Here is a 15,608-nt window from a genome sequence, read left to right on the forward strand (position 1 = left end):
ATGAGACAATTAACACATAATAGTGTTATTAATTGAAAATAGATTGCTGGTAAAGGGGGATGGATATACCACACATTAATTTGGTGAGAATATTGTGTGTGTGTGTGTGTGTGTGTGTGTGTGTGTGTGTGTGTGTGTGCGCGTGTGCGTGTGTGTGTGTGTGTGTGTCTTAACTGTCTATTTCCATTCAGTTACTAGACTACTGTATGAGCAAAATGTAAAAAGAAATGTCTTTGCTTTGGTAGTGTTGCTATTCTGGCCTCAGGTAGCTAGATGGCACTCTTGAGCTTTGGAGAATACCAACAACTTTGCAGACCTGTAGTGGATTATGCAAAACACCTTGATTACCGTATATCAGGGTTCACCATGTATATGGGCTGATAACAAAAAACAAGGATAATATTAGTATGCTTTCATTAAGGAATATAAAGGAAACAATACAGAGCTTGTTTTTTTTTCTGAGACGATAATTGTTTACCCCAAATGTGTTTGTGTAGACGCCCGACAAAGCCGGATGCATCACAGTGGATTCGAACCCACAACCTCTGTGGTTTCCACCCGCTACCTGAGAGTGATGCTTAAATAATAAAAATCAAACCCAGTTTTGAGTGAGCGGTGGATTTGGGCTGATTTAATATTCTCTACTGGTAATACAAAATGTCTCCCAATATAACAGTATCTTTCAGTAACCCACCCCTCAATATAATATCAACATGAACAGGGTCGAAGGCTCCTCTCGGTGGCAAGGTTGTCTGTGCTGAGGCATCGTGGATAGGATATACTGTAGTCACAACTTGCATGGCAGAGAAAGAGTAGGCCATGGAGCAAGGACTTCTTATATTGCCAGTTACATAACTGTCCATTCTGAGCTTACATTATGATACAAATCAAAATCTAATACACAATTGACTATAAAATATCTAACATGTGGATTTGTGGATTTATAGCACAGCAATCCCTCCGGTCCATGGCGATATGCATGCAGAGTTTATGGTCGAACGGTCCTAGAAATACACAAAGGACAGATACACGCACACACGTGCAGGGACTCTTACAGCATTTATGATTAGACCACTCGGGAACAATGTAAGTCGGGAATGCATGCCCCACCCAGTTATGCAACACCTGTTGTACCCGTTTATCTGGGTCCCCTTTATGCCCATATATGGAGATCCCTGATGTCATCATAATTATGTCGGAACAGCGGTTCTTGACAACCGGCAGAGTTTGAAGTCGGTGGTTGGATAGTTCTCAGATACATTCACACACACGCACAGTTTTGTGCATGTTATAGTTCAATTCACATTCAGATGGCCATTTAATTTTTAAGTCATACTTGGGACGGGGAGATTCTGAGTATGACGTACGTACAAACGTACAAACAAAATGGACACTGTGTGAATATGACCAACTGTCAACAGACACCGCCTTTTAACCCTTTGTCAAAGTTAATGGTTCTTCAGATTGCAGGGCACGAGCTGGAACAAACTGACCTCAACTGACTCTCAGTAGCCTAATCTGTTGTTGGATCTAAAGGTTACAGATGTTATCAATTATCTTTCCTCTTCTCTCTCCTTCCTCTTTGGTCTCACTCCATGAATGGGGGAATGCATGCACCCCTGGGGGAGAAGGGCAGGGTTTGACATGTTGTGTCACGCGCAGTATTTTTCGTATGCTAAAAGGCACCAGACTTGACCAACCCTTTTGCTCACACACAGATTTGTATTAATCTCCAGTCCACTCCTCTTCTCTCGCTCTCTCTCTCTCTCTCTCTCTCTCTCTCTCTCTCTCTCTCTCTCTCTCTCTCTCTCTCTCTCTCTCCCCCCCTCTCCCCCTCCCTCCCCCTCCCTATCTACAGCACTATGCACGGTTGAAAGTCAGGTCGTTTTCCCTGAGAGTCATACATTAAATCCTGCCCTGGAGACGAGGGGTGTGTTGGGTAACCATGGTTACGGGGTTGTGCTAAAGGACACATAAGTTCCCCAGAGAGGGCCTGGTGAGACACTGATTCTTCTGGGATGTTGCACAGGAACAGGCTCGGCGCTAAACATCTTTGCTGCTCTAGTTCAGTGGTCTTCAACGTTTTCAGGCCAAGGACCCCTTAGCTGAGAGAGAGATGAAGCAGGGACCGCCAGAGCCTATATATTGTATACAATTGTGTTGCAAATTAAAAATGTTCATAGATTTTGTAGACAGCTTAGACTTGTTTGACAGCACTGTCATCAGACAGTGTATGTTGGATTAATGTGTTGAACCGTCAATACATGGTCTGATCTTCTTTTCCCTCTACACCAAACCTCTTTTGCTAGAAATAGCCGATCTACAAGCTCGCTTGTACTGTAGGTCTGCTATTTTTGGCTAATGTTCCACTCAGAATAGGGAATCAGGGATGCTCAGGGTTCAAAAGTGGTTAATGTAAAAAAAAAACATGATCATATCACACAAAGATTTGGCGGCCCCCTGTGGTAACTCTGAGGACCCCCTAGGGGTCCCGGACCCCCTGTTGAAGACCCCTGCTCTAGTTTAAGTTATATTGTAGTCTGCGACGCTGAACTGACATTTCTGAATGTTTTTCTTATCTCTTATTTTGTAAAGAAGACGAGGCAGGACTACAAGTGATGAGATGTCAAGATGAAGTATTGTATTGTATTTATTTATTTTTTGATTTATTCTATAACTAGTCCTTGCCCGGGGGTAATGTTGAGGAACCCACAAGCATCAGTGATGTCAGTTGTCTCCATATTTGGGCACTGTGTCAGCATGCGGCTGTCAGAGCCGACTGGGAGAAATGCGAGGCCCTGAGCGAAGTCTATCCAATCAGACACTGACAAGATCGTCATGTTGTCAGATGAGGGGATTCCTCATAACTTTGTAGAACATTACCCTGGCCTTACCTCACGCAGATATGATGCTCTCTCTCTCTCTCAACTAGATCTTTTTCATAAGTAAGTAACGGAAGGGAAGGGAACGCTGCATCAAGTTGTAGGATCCCGTGTCTCAAGATACATTAAATCCCATAGCCCGAAGGGACAGTCAGCCGTTTTACTGGTTGTTGCTGGTTGTCAGGGAGATATCACAGCCAATCGGTTGACAGGCTCTGTCTCCATCCTGCAGGTTGAGGTGTTTGTGTGAAGATTTAATATGAAAACAAAACTAAATAAATTGACCAAAACCCAGATCCCCTCCACCACTACACCCCATGCCATGATTATTTAGGCGGATTCATCATGTAAGCCTTACAGGGGTCTTCAACAGGGGGTCCGCGACCCCTAGGGGGTCCGCGGAGGTACTGCAGGGGGTCCGCGAAATTATTGAAAAAAAAAAAAAAAAAAGATTTCAAAAAATATGTTTTTCTTTTTTTTGCCATTTTTCACATTTATGTAAAAAAATAAATCATGATTCTATCCATTTTGAATAGCTTGAATACATGATTACTATGCAATTGACAGATTGTTGATATTATTGACATTGGTTCTCAGTTAATAAGTAGTATGTTTAGAAATGGTAGTGGTACGGCCCACCCTGCTCGCTGTAACTTGTACAGTACATGTTTAAAATAAGAAATGTGTCGTAGCCCCGACCCCCCCACCCTACGAGGTGGTAGGGGGTCCCTGCTTCATCTCCCCATCAGTTTGGGGGTCCCCGGCCTGAAAACGTTGAAGACCCCTGATTGTAAGCAAACCTAGATTTTAGGTCTGTGATGGAAAGTGATTTGTTAACTTATTTCCTGCGATCCCCGTCGAAACCGGAGATTTCCGCTGTACCACTCTGCGATGCCCGAGGAGCCCGAAGATTTAATTAGCTTTTATCATTATGAAACGATTAAAAGTATGAACGCTCATTGTAGCCGATTCTGGCTCTTTAGGCCCGCCTCCTAACTGTATCCGGTCGTATTTCCGGTTTGGACCGGATATAGGTTTCCATATCCGGTCTGACGTCCAATCGTAGCTCCTGTCCCATAGGGTTTTCATTGTAAACAAAGGAAGGAGCTGCACGGCCATAGAATGGTCTTTTTTCATGCATTCTTTTTTTATTTGGTAGCTGTTTGATTCCTCTACCCGCCTGGCATATGATCTGCGCACATATCGTCTGCTATGTGCGCAAACGTGCCCACGTGTTACCATAGCGCACAGCTGGTTTTTTCATGTAAACACTGGCGGATAAGCAGGGATACAGCCTCGCAACGGATATGTCTATTTCAATGGGGGTTTTTTTATTCGAAAGCTGTTGTCGAGTCTACACGTCTACTAGATGAGTCGCGCACAGAGTGCACGATGTGTACATGTGCCCACGTTAAAAGGTAAGGACAATTTGGCAGGAAAACAGTTCAACCTATGTTTAAAATAGCAGCAAATGAGTTAAAAAAAGTGATTGTAAAAATTAAAAAAAAGCCTAGCGCGAGGCCCTCCAGGTGCGAGGCCCTGTGCGCCCGTTCTCTCTACCCTAGCGGTGGCCCTGGCGGCTGTTACCAAGGGCGGCGGTCTCAGTGATGTCGGTCATCTCCATATTTGGCCATTGTTTCAGCATGCGGATGTTATCATGGCGGAGACACATTGGCAGTACAGGTGGCAGTATCAGTAATGTCAGAAAGTTTGGGCACTGTTTCACCCGTTTATGCCCATATATGGTATTCCGTGTCCAGGCCATTCTGTGACATCATTACTATGATGATGTCACAGTATTGTTAGCCTTGGGAACCCAGGCGAGTATTGTAGACAGACGGCCGTCAGCGGACAGACATTCTGTAAATTAATAAATTATTAGATAGTGCATGTTTGAGACAGGGTATGATTCATGGAGATTTATGTGACTCATGGCATTACAGTCTCACGCACATTGCAAACACATGATTTGCGTTCCTCACATGCTGAGCTAACTATGTTATTGTTATCCGGTGTCCCTCACAGATAAAGCTAACAATCTGAAGGACGATGATACACGAAAGAAGAAGACTTCACCCATTTTCAACTGTATCTTTGTATAATTGGTCCTCACTAATGCTCATTATAAGCTGCCACTCACTCACTGTCAGAGGTGGACTGTAGTGTGGACGGTTCAGAAACCAACCATGACAGCAGGGATTCCATGCTATTAGAATCTACAGCTTTTGTCTTCCTGGAAAGTTAGCACGCTGAAATAGAAGCCAGTGTTGCTGCATCAATCAAAGAATATATATAAAAAAAAGGTCTGAAATAACCACTGATGATGACATTGTTTGACGGTTCAGAGACCTGACCACAGCCCACCTCTGAGACGCAGAGTGATTAGACAGAAATGGCACCATCTTATAGTGAGCATCAGTGAGCACCAATCATTATGAAGGTGAGATTGAATATGGGTGACATGCTCCTTTTAAGCTAAATATTCACGCTCAGATTCATTTATAATTTGTCATGTGACGGTGACACATGCCAAAATAGCCGATCTACAAGCTCAAAAGGCATTAGATCAGACACACTTGAAGATCTGCTATTTTCCGGTATGTTACACTCTCAAGAGTTAAAGATCTATAAGGGTCCATTTGGTTACCAACTCTCCATCATTTAGGCTTGGGACCACCTCAAGGAAACCCCTCAAGGACAACTGGTGGTCCCCGGTTGAAAACCACTGTCTCTGAAGGTCACACCTGACACTGTCGTTCCCCTGACACATCACTGTGACATCACAGGTGATGTCACAGGACACAGGTGACATCACCTATGTAAAAGTCCATATATGGGTATTCCCCAGAATCCCTTTTATGCCCATATATGAAGATCTGGTCAGATGGCCAAGACATGACCCATATGTCCCATGATGTCAACATTACAGAGAAGTATTGCAGCACTCTGTCTGAATTACCACTTAGAACGCCTGGGCGTTCTGCTCAGATTTAAGCAGGTTGTAATGATTCTGCTGTATTACCATTACTTGTTTATGGTTGATATGCCCTTCACAAATATGCTCCTCCAGCTTTGCAGTCCATTGTACCCGTGGAACTCCCCACGGTCATAACTCTTCTTCTCTTTTAAAGCATTATGTCTGAGTGCTTATAATACAGTCATAAAATGATCCCAGGGCAAAAGATGGATGGGCGCTGAGATGCTTTATTAGCAAGAGTGTCACCTCGCGCGCGCACGTGTGTGTGTGTGTGTGTGTGTGTGTGTGTGTGTGTGTGTGTGTGTGTGTGTGTGTGTGTGTGTGTGTGTGTGTGTGTGTGTGTGTGTGTGTGTGTGTGTGTGTGTGTGTGTGTGTGTGTGTGTGTGTGTGTGTGTGTGCGTGCGCGCGTGCGTGTGTGAACGAACACACAGACAACTTGTGTTGGGGCAGGCGGTGGCTGTACACGTACATGCCAGGATGGGCAACCCAATGGCTAAGCGGCTAAGCTAACGCAGCCCCGGTGCTGTCAGGCTGTTTGCACGAGTCCACCTGTGCTAAGCAGCCTCTGAGCGGAAAGCAGGTCAGCTCACCTGCTGCTGGCTGCGTCTGGCCCCATTACCCAAACTACACTGGGGGAAGCCCTGCTGTGGTTAGAGGGATGACAGATAGGCATCTCCCTGATGACTCCACTGTGTGTCCTTCCATCCTCCCTCCCTCCCTCCCTCCCAGGGCCTGCGTGTACGCTTTCAGCAGGCTGATGGTGCTCGCGGGCCAAGCTGCAGATGACGACTTCCTCCTCACCGATTGCCTTCTGTTTGGAGCCTTGATGTCCGCCACTGACCCAGGTAGTTACACATGAAGACATGAAGACCGTAGTCATTTCCAGTTTAAAAAAAAAGAAAAATCACATCACATGACCAAATAATAATGCATGGCAAGAATCTGCAGTACATACGCCTATTCTACTGGAAAATCACACACCTTTGCTGAGGTAGAGAGAACAAAAAGGATGATGCTAGAATCATATTAGAATGCAGCTATCTAAATGTTATTAGGCACATGAACATTAATTTGAGGTTTGGCACTACTGTAATGGATTTTGCAGGAAAAATATAGATTTCTTTTTTTAAGATATGTTTTGGGGCTTTTATGCCTTTATTGATAGGACTGTAGACTGATAGGAAAAAGGAGAGAGAGATGAGGAGTGACACGCAGCAAAGGTTCATTGTGTCCACATAAAAGCCTTAATGGTTCTGAGTTTCTTGCACCGTCAATAAGTGGAAACATGGCATAATATCCGTGACTCAAGGCTAATCGAAAAGGTTCATACAGCCTATCACAACATGGTGACAATAGCGGTTAATGTTCTCTTTTGCTAATTATTCATCACGATAAGCGTCTGATCTCGGAGAGTGTCAGGCGTTACACCGTGACTGGCTATCACGCAGCCTGATGTCGGGAGTGCCGCAGCACACTGTGCTCGTCTCTCGCCAACCCCGTCACTCTCATCACTTTGATTAGATTCAAGATGCGATGTGTCAGTCAGTGGCCCCCAAAGGCAGAAACCTCTCCAGACTGTCTGTAGTGCCTGCTCTCTGCCTCTCTCACAGAGGACAGTGGTGGAAGAAGTGCTCACATTTCTTACTTGAGTAAAAGTATCAATACCACCATGTACTGCAGAAATACTTTGTTGCAAGTAAAAGTCGGGTGACTCGGGTATAGTAAAATGTACTTGAGTACCAGTAAGACGCCCTAAGGACCTCGCCCTAAAAGGCGAGGTCGCGCACATGGGCTTGTGCACACATCCGCCTGGGTGACAGCAGACTACTGGGCGACTTTGGCGTGAGATCAACTTTGACCCAAAAAAAATGCACAGACCTGGTTGGTTGGTTTAAGTTGGACAAAATGTGGCCATATTTTCCCAAATATGGAGATGAATGACATCATAGACCACATGATGCCCATATATGGACAATATGTCCATATATGGGCATTCCTAGATGTGGGCTTAAAGAGGTGGTGCCATATAGTTTTGTACTTTTTCTGTTTTGTATGTGTCTATGGAGTTAACATTAATTACTCTAATAGACCACCGGGTGGGGTTATAATTTGCAGATTTGCCTTCCCTGTGTATTTTTGGTTTCTTCCTGAAAGCTGAAAGCCTCTGAGTCAAAAGGCCTGATCAAAAAATACAGATCTAATGACATCATTAGTGTGTAGCTAACTTCAGCTTGGTCACCACGCACCTTTTTTTTTGGGAAAAAAAATCTTCCTCCTAGTATAATCATAATAACAGATCATGTTTTTTTTTTGGGCGGGGGGGGATCATGGCACCCCATCTTTAATATGATGACATTAGGGATCTCCATGTATGGTCATTAAAGGGACAAGGACAGAATTAATTTGCGAATGTGACAATTGATGACATCAGGGATCTCCATATGTCATAGGTCTATGTCTCAATGATGTCAAACAAGGACGGAATTCATTTGCAACATCATTGTGATGAGAACAGGTCAGCTATATCTAAAAACTCTTTGCTGAGCTGGGATGAGGTGTCACGTGCTGTGACGCACTCACAGGATCTGGAGGTTTTTATAGTAAATGTGACCTACAATCGCAAAAAGTACTGGCGTACTAAAAGTACTCACTATGCACAATATCCCATTTCACAAGTTTCAAAATGTATAAAAATCCTTAAAAATAGCAGATCTACCGGTACAAGGCAAGCTCACAACGTGTCGCTTTTGCGATGTGTTGTAAGATCTTCTATTTTCAAATAGCCATGGCTGAAGAGGTTAATGTATGTTTTTACAAAGTAACAAGTAATTCAAATAATTGCAGTGGAGTAAAAGTCTATTTTCCTCTGAGATGCAGTGGAGTAGAAGTACAAGTATTGAAACTTGGAAATACTCCAGTAAAAATACATCAAAATGGTACTTTAGTAAAAGTATGTGTACGTACGTGTACTAGTTACTTTACACCAATAATAGAAGGATCCATTAAATGTCCAACTTGCTGCCTTTACATACACATAATTTCAACGAGACGAGGACTTTTTATTTTCCTATATCATAACCCTGTGTGTGACAGGCAGCCGTCTGAAATGTTTGTCACTGACAATTTTGGGAAAGCTAAGCTAAGCTTCATAAAAATGAACTGAGCTGCACTAGATGCTACTTTGTACAATTAGCTTACTACATTGAAGCTACTTTGTACTTAGTGCATTTGTTAATGTGGCTGAGTATATTATAAACAGATCGGACTGTTTAACTCAGAACAGAACTGACTAGTTACTGTAGATTTTGATTGTTATTACAAAACATACAGTACATTAACCATTTCAGCCCTATATACGTTTCGGCCATTTGAAAATAGCCGATATACAAGCTTGCGATGCGAGGCATTGTGAGCTTGTAGGTCTGCTATTTCTATATATATGAAAACTTGTAATGGGACATTCTGAATAATGAGTACTTTCTACTTTTGGTACTTAAAGTATATTTTGATAATACTTTTTGTACTTACTAGGCGTCTTACTGGTGCCTATAGGCAAACTCATGATTCATGCTTCTAGAGAAGACAACTGGATGTTGCACCTTGCATGCACCCCAGAGGGTTAGGTTTAGACAACTTAACCAAATCATAATTATTGTCTTATTCATCTAATTACCTCAAGTCAAGAACTTATGATCCCCCCCCCCCCCCACCCCACACACTTTTTTATTATTATTATTTAATGTATTTATTTTTGTTACAGATTTTATTTCGTTTAGTTTTTTTGTTACAGATTTTTATGTTTAAAACAAAAACAATTAAAGAACATTTAAAGAGGAACACAAGGTTCTCTGAAACTCTCAGCCAATTTATCACTGGGGAGATTCCTAATCCTCTGGTGCCACAGTTCTTATTTGCAGTTTTATCTCTGCGTTTACAGTATGTGGCGACCTTGGTGTCCTGTGTATATTGCTTTCAAAAAGGCTTGTTGGATTCAGTAATGTTTGTTTTTTGGAGAGAATTAGTCATCATCAGACATTTAATGCCTGCGAGACTGAGCATCTCAACAGCAGCATACATTAAATCCACCAGTGATAATGTGGTTTTCCGCTTCATCCTGTGTTCAAATTATGGTGGAGGGTTTTGCCGTAATGCCTTTGAGGACATTTCAACAGGGCAACAATTATTGCAATAATTTCCTGTTGCTTGTAACATAGCCAATGTGCGAGTTTCAATTTGATATCACACTAGTAAAAATCACATAATCAAATCCAGTGGCCTGTGAGATTGGTTTTCACTGAACATCCAAAGTATGGTAATGTGTCCTCCTGACTCTCTTCCTAATTAGACTCCCATTCGACCCCTTCAACTGTATTATTTGTGAAGTAAAGATCTCCGTCAGGCCAAAAGGCCAGGGAGTGGAGATTGTGTTTGTACCTTTCCCCAATAAGACCGACAAATGTGGTCCTCCTAACATTACCTGTCAGCAACAGATGTCGGAAGACTAGATGAGGATATTATACTGTAGATGGATAGGTTTCTATCTCTAACTACTTGTTGTGAGTTTGTAGATCCAGTCATACCCAAATTGCAGTCGCATGTTGAGGGGCGCACCTCCAAAAGGACCTGCTACAGTCCACTTCTGTCCATAGCACGTGCCAAGGGTTGCCTGGACATCTGGCATACCGGGCATATGCCACAACTGTGACACGTTGTGAGCTTGTAGACGTGCTATTCAGGCGTTAACATGCCATTGCAAAATGGCCAAAATACATTTCAGGCAACTAAATCAACTGTAGATTTTGTTGTATGATATTTAGTCAGGACTAAAACAGGACAGGAGTAAAACCCCAAAATCTGATGGCTAAAATATTACTAAAACTAAATGGAATTTTATTCAAAGGACTATGACTAAAACGACATAGTGCTGTCAAAATCAACACTGATTGAGACCTGCACTCACAGGAGCACACTTCTAATTTTGTCTACTCGCCTGAACTTATGGTGTTACTGTGGAGGCTGATGAATAACTGAAAGTGGAATTGGGTTTCCATGACGACCGGGGCAGTACATGGATTGGGGTGATTTCAGCTTTCTTTTGAATTATTTTGCAAGCGCACATAGTATGAGGGAGCATGCCATGTCATGACAACATGAACAACCGAACAATCTGGGGGCATCGACAGAGGAAAAGGGAGGGAAAATCCTGATTTCATGGCTAACCCATTCCCATAGGCCTATACAGGGGCGTCACAACACAAGGGGGGGAGAAATGTGTGCAAATCTTTGAATATATGTAACATTTAACTAAAACTTTGCTTCTGGATGTCCCTGGAAAAAAATATTTTTATATGGGGGTCAAATACATATACCGGTAATTGTGGGGGTCCTTCACATGAAAAAGTTTGAGTACCACTGACATAGAAACATAGGTTTTTCAAAAAACCTTAGAAGGATTTAGAAGACATTAAAGAATGGGTCAAAAATATTCAAAGACTTGCACAAACTTTCACAAATTTTCAAAAATAGCGCATCTACAAGCTTCATGTGTGCTTGTATATCTGCTATTTTTCAATTGTTAAAGCACAAAATAATGCGTAATAATGCGTTCCCAGTCTAAATGGGTTAAACCCTCACCCATGAAGAACATTCATGTGGGGTCCGCAGTGAATCCTTGTGCCCAGGGCCCAGAATTTGGTCACCCCTGGTCACATCCTTGTGTTTCCATGTAAAGGAATCAAATGCTGGCTTTTCAATACTGTACCTACTCTACACGTTGCACTTACTGATTGGTCAGATAATCCTCACAGTAACAAACAAGAGTGACACAACAACATCTGCGGGACACAGATTTCCGTTGCCCGTTTGTATATATATATATCTTACATATAGTATTGGTGAAGGGGTCCATGGAGTGCCAACATGGAGTGCCAAATGGTATGTTCCCTATTCCCAGCAAACCAGTTATCCTAGAGGCTCCACACTTGGTACACGTACTGCTCAGTACTCTGGCAACGTTATAGGCACATTTGCCACCATGCTATGTACTTACATTGCGTACAGTAATATAAAACAAAATTATTCAGGCACATTTTAGCCAGCTCTTTTGGCTGCTATAGGACCCCACTCACTGTGCAGCTGCAGCCAGGGTCAGAGGCCAGGGGTTATTCAGGTCAACGAGCCAGAACATAGAGGGAGGGGGGGGGGGGGGGGGAGAGGAGCTGAGCAGAGTAGAGTATCGAATTACAACAGAGGGGTGTGTATGTGTGTGTGTGTGTGTGTGTGTGTGTGTGTGTGTGTGCGCGCGCGCGTGTTTTTTTTTTTCCAAAAAACTTTTTTTTTCTCAAAAAAAGAACTACCCATATTTGGCCATTACACACACCACACTGCCGCAACATGGCGGTGAAGGCCGCGCAGCGGCCTGAACTCTAGACTTTTGCGGCCCGAAACTTCTAGTATATATATCCACAAGTTTCCGCGGGAGTTTACTGGAGACCATCGGGACCAAACTTCCGGGTTTAACAGCAGACGTACAAGCTCACGTCGCATCGCAGATGCAACCCGTTGTGAGCTTGTAAATCGGCGCCGGAAGCTCGGTACAGACATCTGTGGATATATATATTTTTTATTATTATTATTATTTATATATATATATATATATATATATATATATATATATATATATATATATATTGCACATCAATAACAATTTAATTACGTTTATGGAACGTGCCATAGAGGGAAAGGGAAAACATACATGCCAGGATTTGTCTAACTGCTGGTTTTAGAAATGTTGTTCGATTAGATTATTGACTGGTGAGAATCCACGAAGCACCAAGCACACACCAACCAACTGCAAACACATCGATGGACAACGTGCATCGCGAATCTCCATAAATTATGGACATCCGTTATTGATTCATATTATGTATTTCGGTCCTACGATGTCTATCTAATCTAATAATATATCAATAAATGCACATTTTTATAGCCTTTATTTCATTATAAATCTTTGTGCTATCAGACTTGTGCTACCCCATCCTATTCAGCTATGCACAGTTAATACAAAAGGCCAATTTATTCCTTAAATTCATGGAGATGTTTTACTTTTTGTTGCATTCCTAAGCCAATAATTTGATGACCATATTTAAAGTTGTACTATGTAACTTTTTTTATAAAACAAATCTTAAAATTCTCCTAACTATTAAATCACAAAAGTTTTAGAAGATCCGCGCCGTGAATTTCAGCCTGTAAAGCCTTCTCTATATGTAAACTGAGATCCTTGCCGTGGACCGGATCTCGCGCCAAAATTGCGTCATCACACTACCGGCCAATCACAGCGAGGGTTATACAACTGCCGGCCAATCACAGCGCATCTTGAAGTGGGGTCGCTATGGCAGCCATATTTGTTGTCGCCCGTTTGTACCATCCCTTCTCTAGGTAATTTCGCCTACCAGGCAGGGTGAAGGAGTCCGTATCTCTGGAATTACTGAACGCACAGGAACAAGGGACCCCTTAAAAGATAGATCTCAGCGAGGTGGAGGCAGACGCGGGGGTCTGAAGGTACGAAAAACGGACGAAAGACGCGGACGCGACCGCGGTTTGCTATAGGGCTAATGACCACTAGTTGGGCAACTTACACAGTATGGCTTTAACTACTACATCTATGTACTTCCCATGCAAACTGTGCTAACATAGCCGCTTAGTCTACTGCAGTCAGTCCATCTAAGCATCTGCACAACTGATGATATTTCTAAACAATTGCATTCTCAAATTCTCCGTTAGCGGCTACGCTCATTTCAGCACAGCTGAGGAGCCTATTTCAACCAATTGCTGGGTCAGAAGAACTAGGCCTACCTGTAGACCTGGTTCTATTTCACTCCACTTGTCTTTTTTCTTCTTTTTTGGGAGACTCCTCTGTGTACCACCAGCAGTGGTGGAAAAAGTACTCAAATGTTTTACTTAAGTAAAAGTATCAATACTGTAATGCAGACATACTCTGCATTACAGTAAAAGTCTGTATCACTCGAGTAAAAGTACAAAAGTATTGGTATCAAAATGTACTTAAAGTACAAAAGTAGAAAGTACTCATTATGCAGAATGTGCCGTGTCACAAGTTATCATAATGTCTAATGTATAACATTATTTAGAAAATTCCCAATGTTTGGGGGGGGTACTTTGTCTAGCAAAGGGGGCTGGCGTACTAAAGTCCATCCTGAAGTCTAATCGATTCTTTTCAGTCAGTTGGTCACGTTTGATCTGAAATTGAATATGGGCAATTGGGCATATGCAGGGCCTGACCAAGCTGATTTTCCTAGGCAAGGACTGAGGAAATTGATCTTTCAATATCTGTGAACTCAATTAAAACTATGTCTGTCCTCATCCATCCTCATCTATTTTTCTCTTCACTGGGTTTCGCGATCAATCCGAAATTGCACACTGCACAACGATTAGGGTTTTTCAGTGGCTGATGCTAACCTAATATTTAGAGAGCACAGAGGTGATATTATGCAGGGACTGACAAAGCTGATCCCTCACTTTTCACACATTTACTTTTTTTTCTTTCTTCTTTTTTAGGACAGTTTACGGTTTACAGTTTAGGCATTTAGCACATGCTTTTAATCCAAAGCGACTTACAATAAGCAGATAAAACATCACAATAATAAACAAGGTTAAATGTCAGTACATCAGCAGCAATGCTAATGAATATCTATCTAGAAAAAACAATATAATCCGTAAAGAAAAAAAAGGTTTCTAAAAACAAACTAAAAACAAATGCTAACTAGCTTCATGTATGGTCATTGATTTTTCCAGTAGTGCTAAGGGTTTAAGTGGAGTCTGAAAAGGTGAGTCTTCAGTCCACGGCGAAAGCTAGCGAGTGAGTCCGTTGTTCTAAGTACGACAGGGAGTTTATTCCACAGCTTGGGGGCCAGGAGGGCAAACTGTCTCGGACGAGTGGATTTTTGCCCTGGATATAGGATATAGGATCTGGAGCCTTGGTAATGTTCCCATAGCCCGGACAGACGGCCATGCTGTGTTTTATTTGGAGGGTTGTTTGTCAGAGTGACATCATGACCAATTGACGGACATTTACGTGGACGTTCTCATTATTGATGAGACGATGATAAAAAACACTCACGATAATCGTATCGTGGAGATTTCATTTATTGTGATATCGTCCTCCGTCATGCACTGGGATCAATTCACCTTTTATTTGCAGAGCTGCATATCCGGTACCACTTAAACCCTCTATAATTAGTTAAAGGTACTTATACCTTATAAAGGTATAATATACGTACTTGATACAGTCTTTTTTTCACTCTATCAAATGTCTTTGCCAAAAAATAGCTGATCTACAAGTGTAGATCTGCTATTTTTTGGAAAATGTTCCGCCCCAGCATAATGGATTTTGATTATCGCGATAATATCGTAAATCGCGATTTCTTTGGTCACAATAATCGTGATATGACATTTTCATATCGTCCCATTCCTAGTTCTCATGCATTTTTTGTCTCCTCAGTGTGTTGTTGAGCAATCTGTCCAAAATTGCACATGGGCATTGCCCATTGGCATATGCAGGGACTGATGATGGTGATGTTTCCAAAATGTAAGCTTTTAATTAGCATTTTTGCCACAGGCTATGCTATGGGATCTGTAGTTGCGCTCACAGTCCCAAGTCCCTGCCCACCCACTTCTATCTGACTTGCCAGCTGTCTGTTTTTGCCCAAAGTGTTTGATGTTGTTATTGTTAT

At 42.3% G+C, this 15,608-nt stretch overlaps 1 protein-coding gene across 1 annotated transcript in view; it reads left to right on the top strand.

Annotated features, from left to right (window-relative positions):
• Positions 1-15,608, top strand: part of LOC308306711 (sodium/hydrogen exchanger 9-like) — a gene marked incomplete at its 3' end in the record, with an annotated part of 88,281 nt that overhangs the window by 17,889 nt on the left and 54,784 nt on the right. Inside the window, exon 5 of the mRNA XM_080751755.1 lies at positions 6,589-6,704. Coding sequence (XP_080607881.1) covers positions 6,589-6,704 — 116 coding nt within the window. The remainder of the gene's footprint in view (positions 1-6,588; positions 6,705-15,608) is intronic.

Source organism: Nannobrachium achirus (genome assembly GCF_963921795.1).
Source record: "Nannobrachium achirus genome assembly, chromosome: 21".
Classification (NCBI taxonomy): domain Eukaryota; kingdom Metazoa; phylum Chordata; class Actinopteri; order Myctophiformes; family Myctophidae; genus Nannobrachium; species Nannobrachium achirus.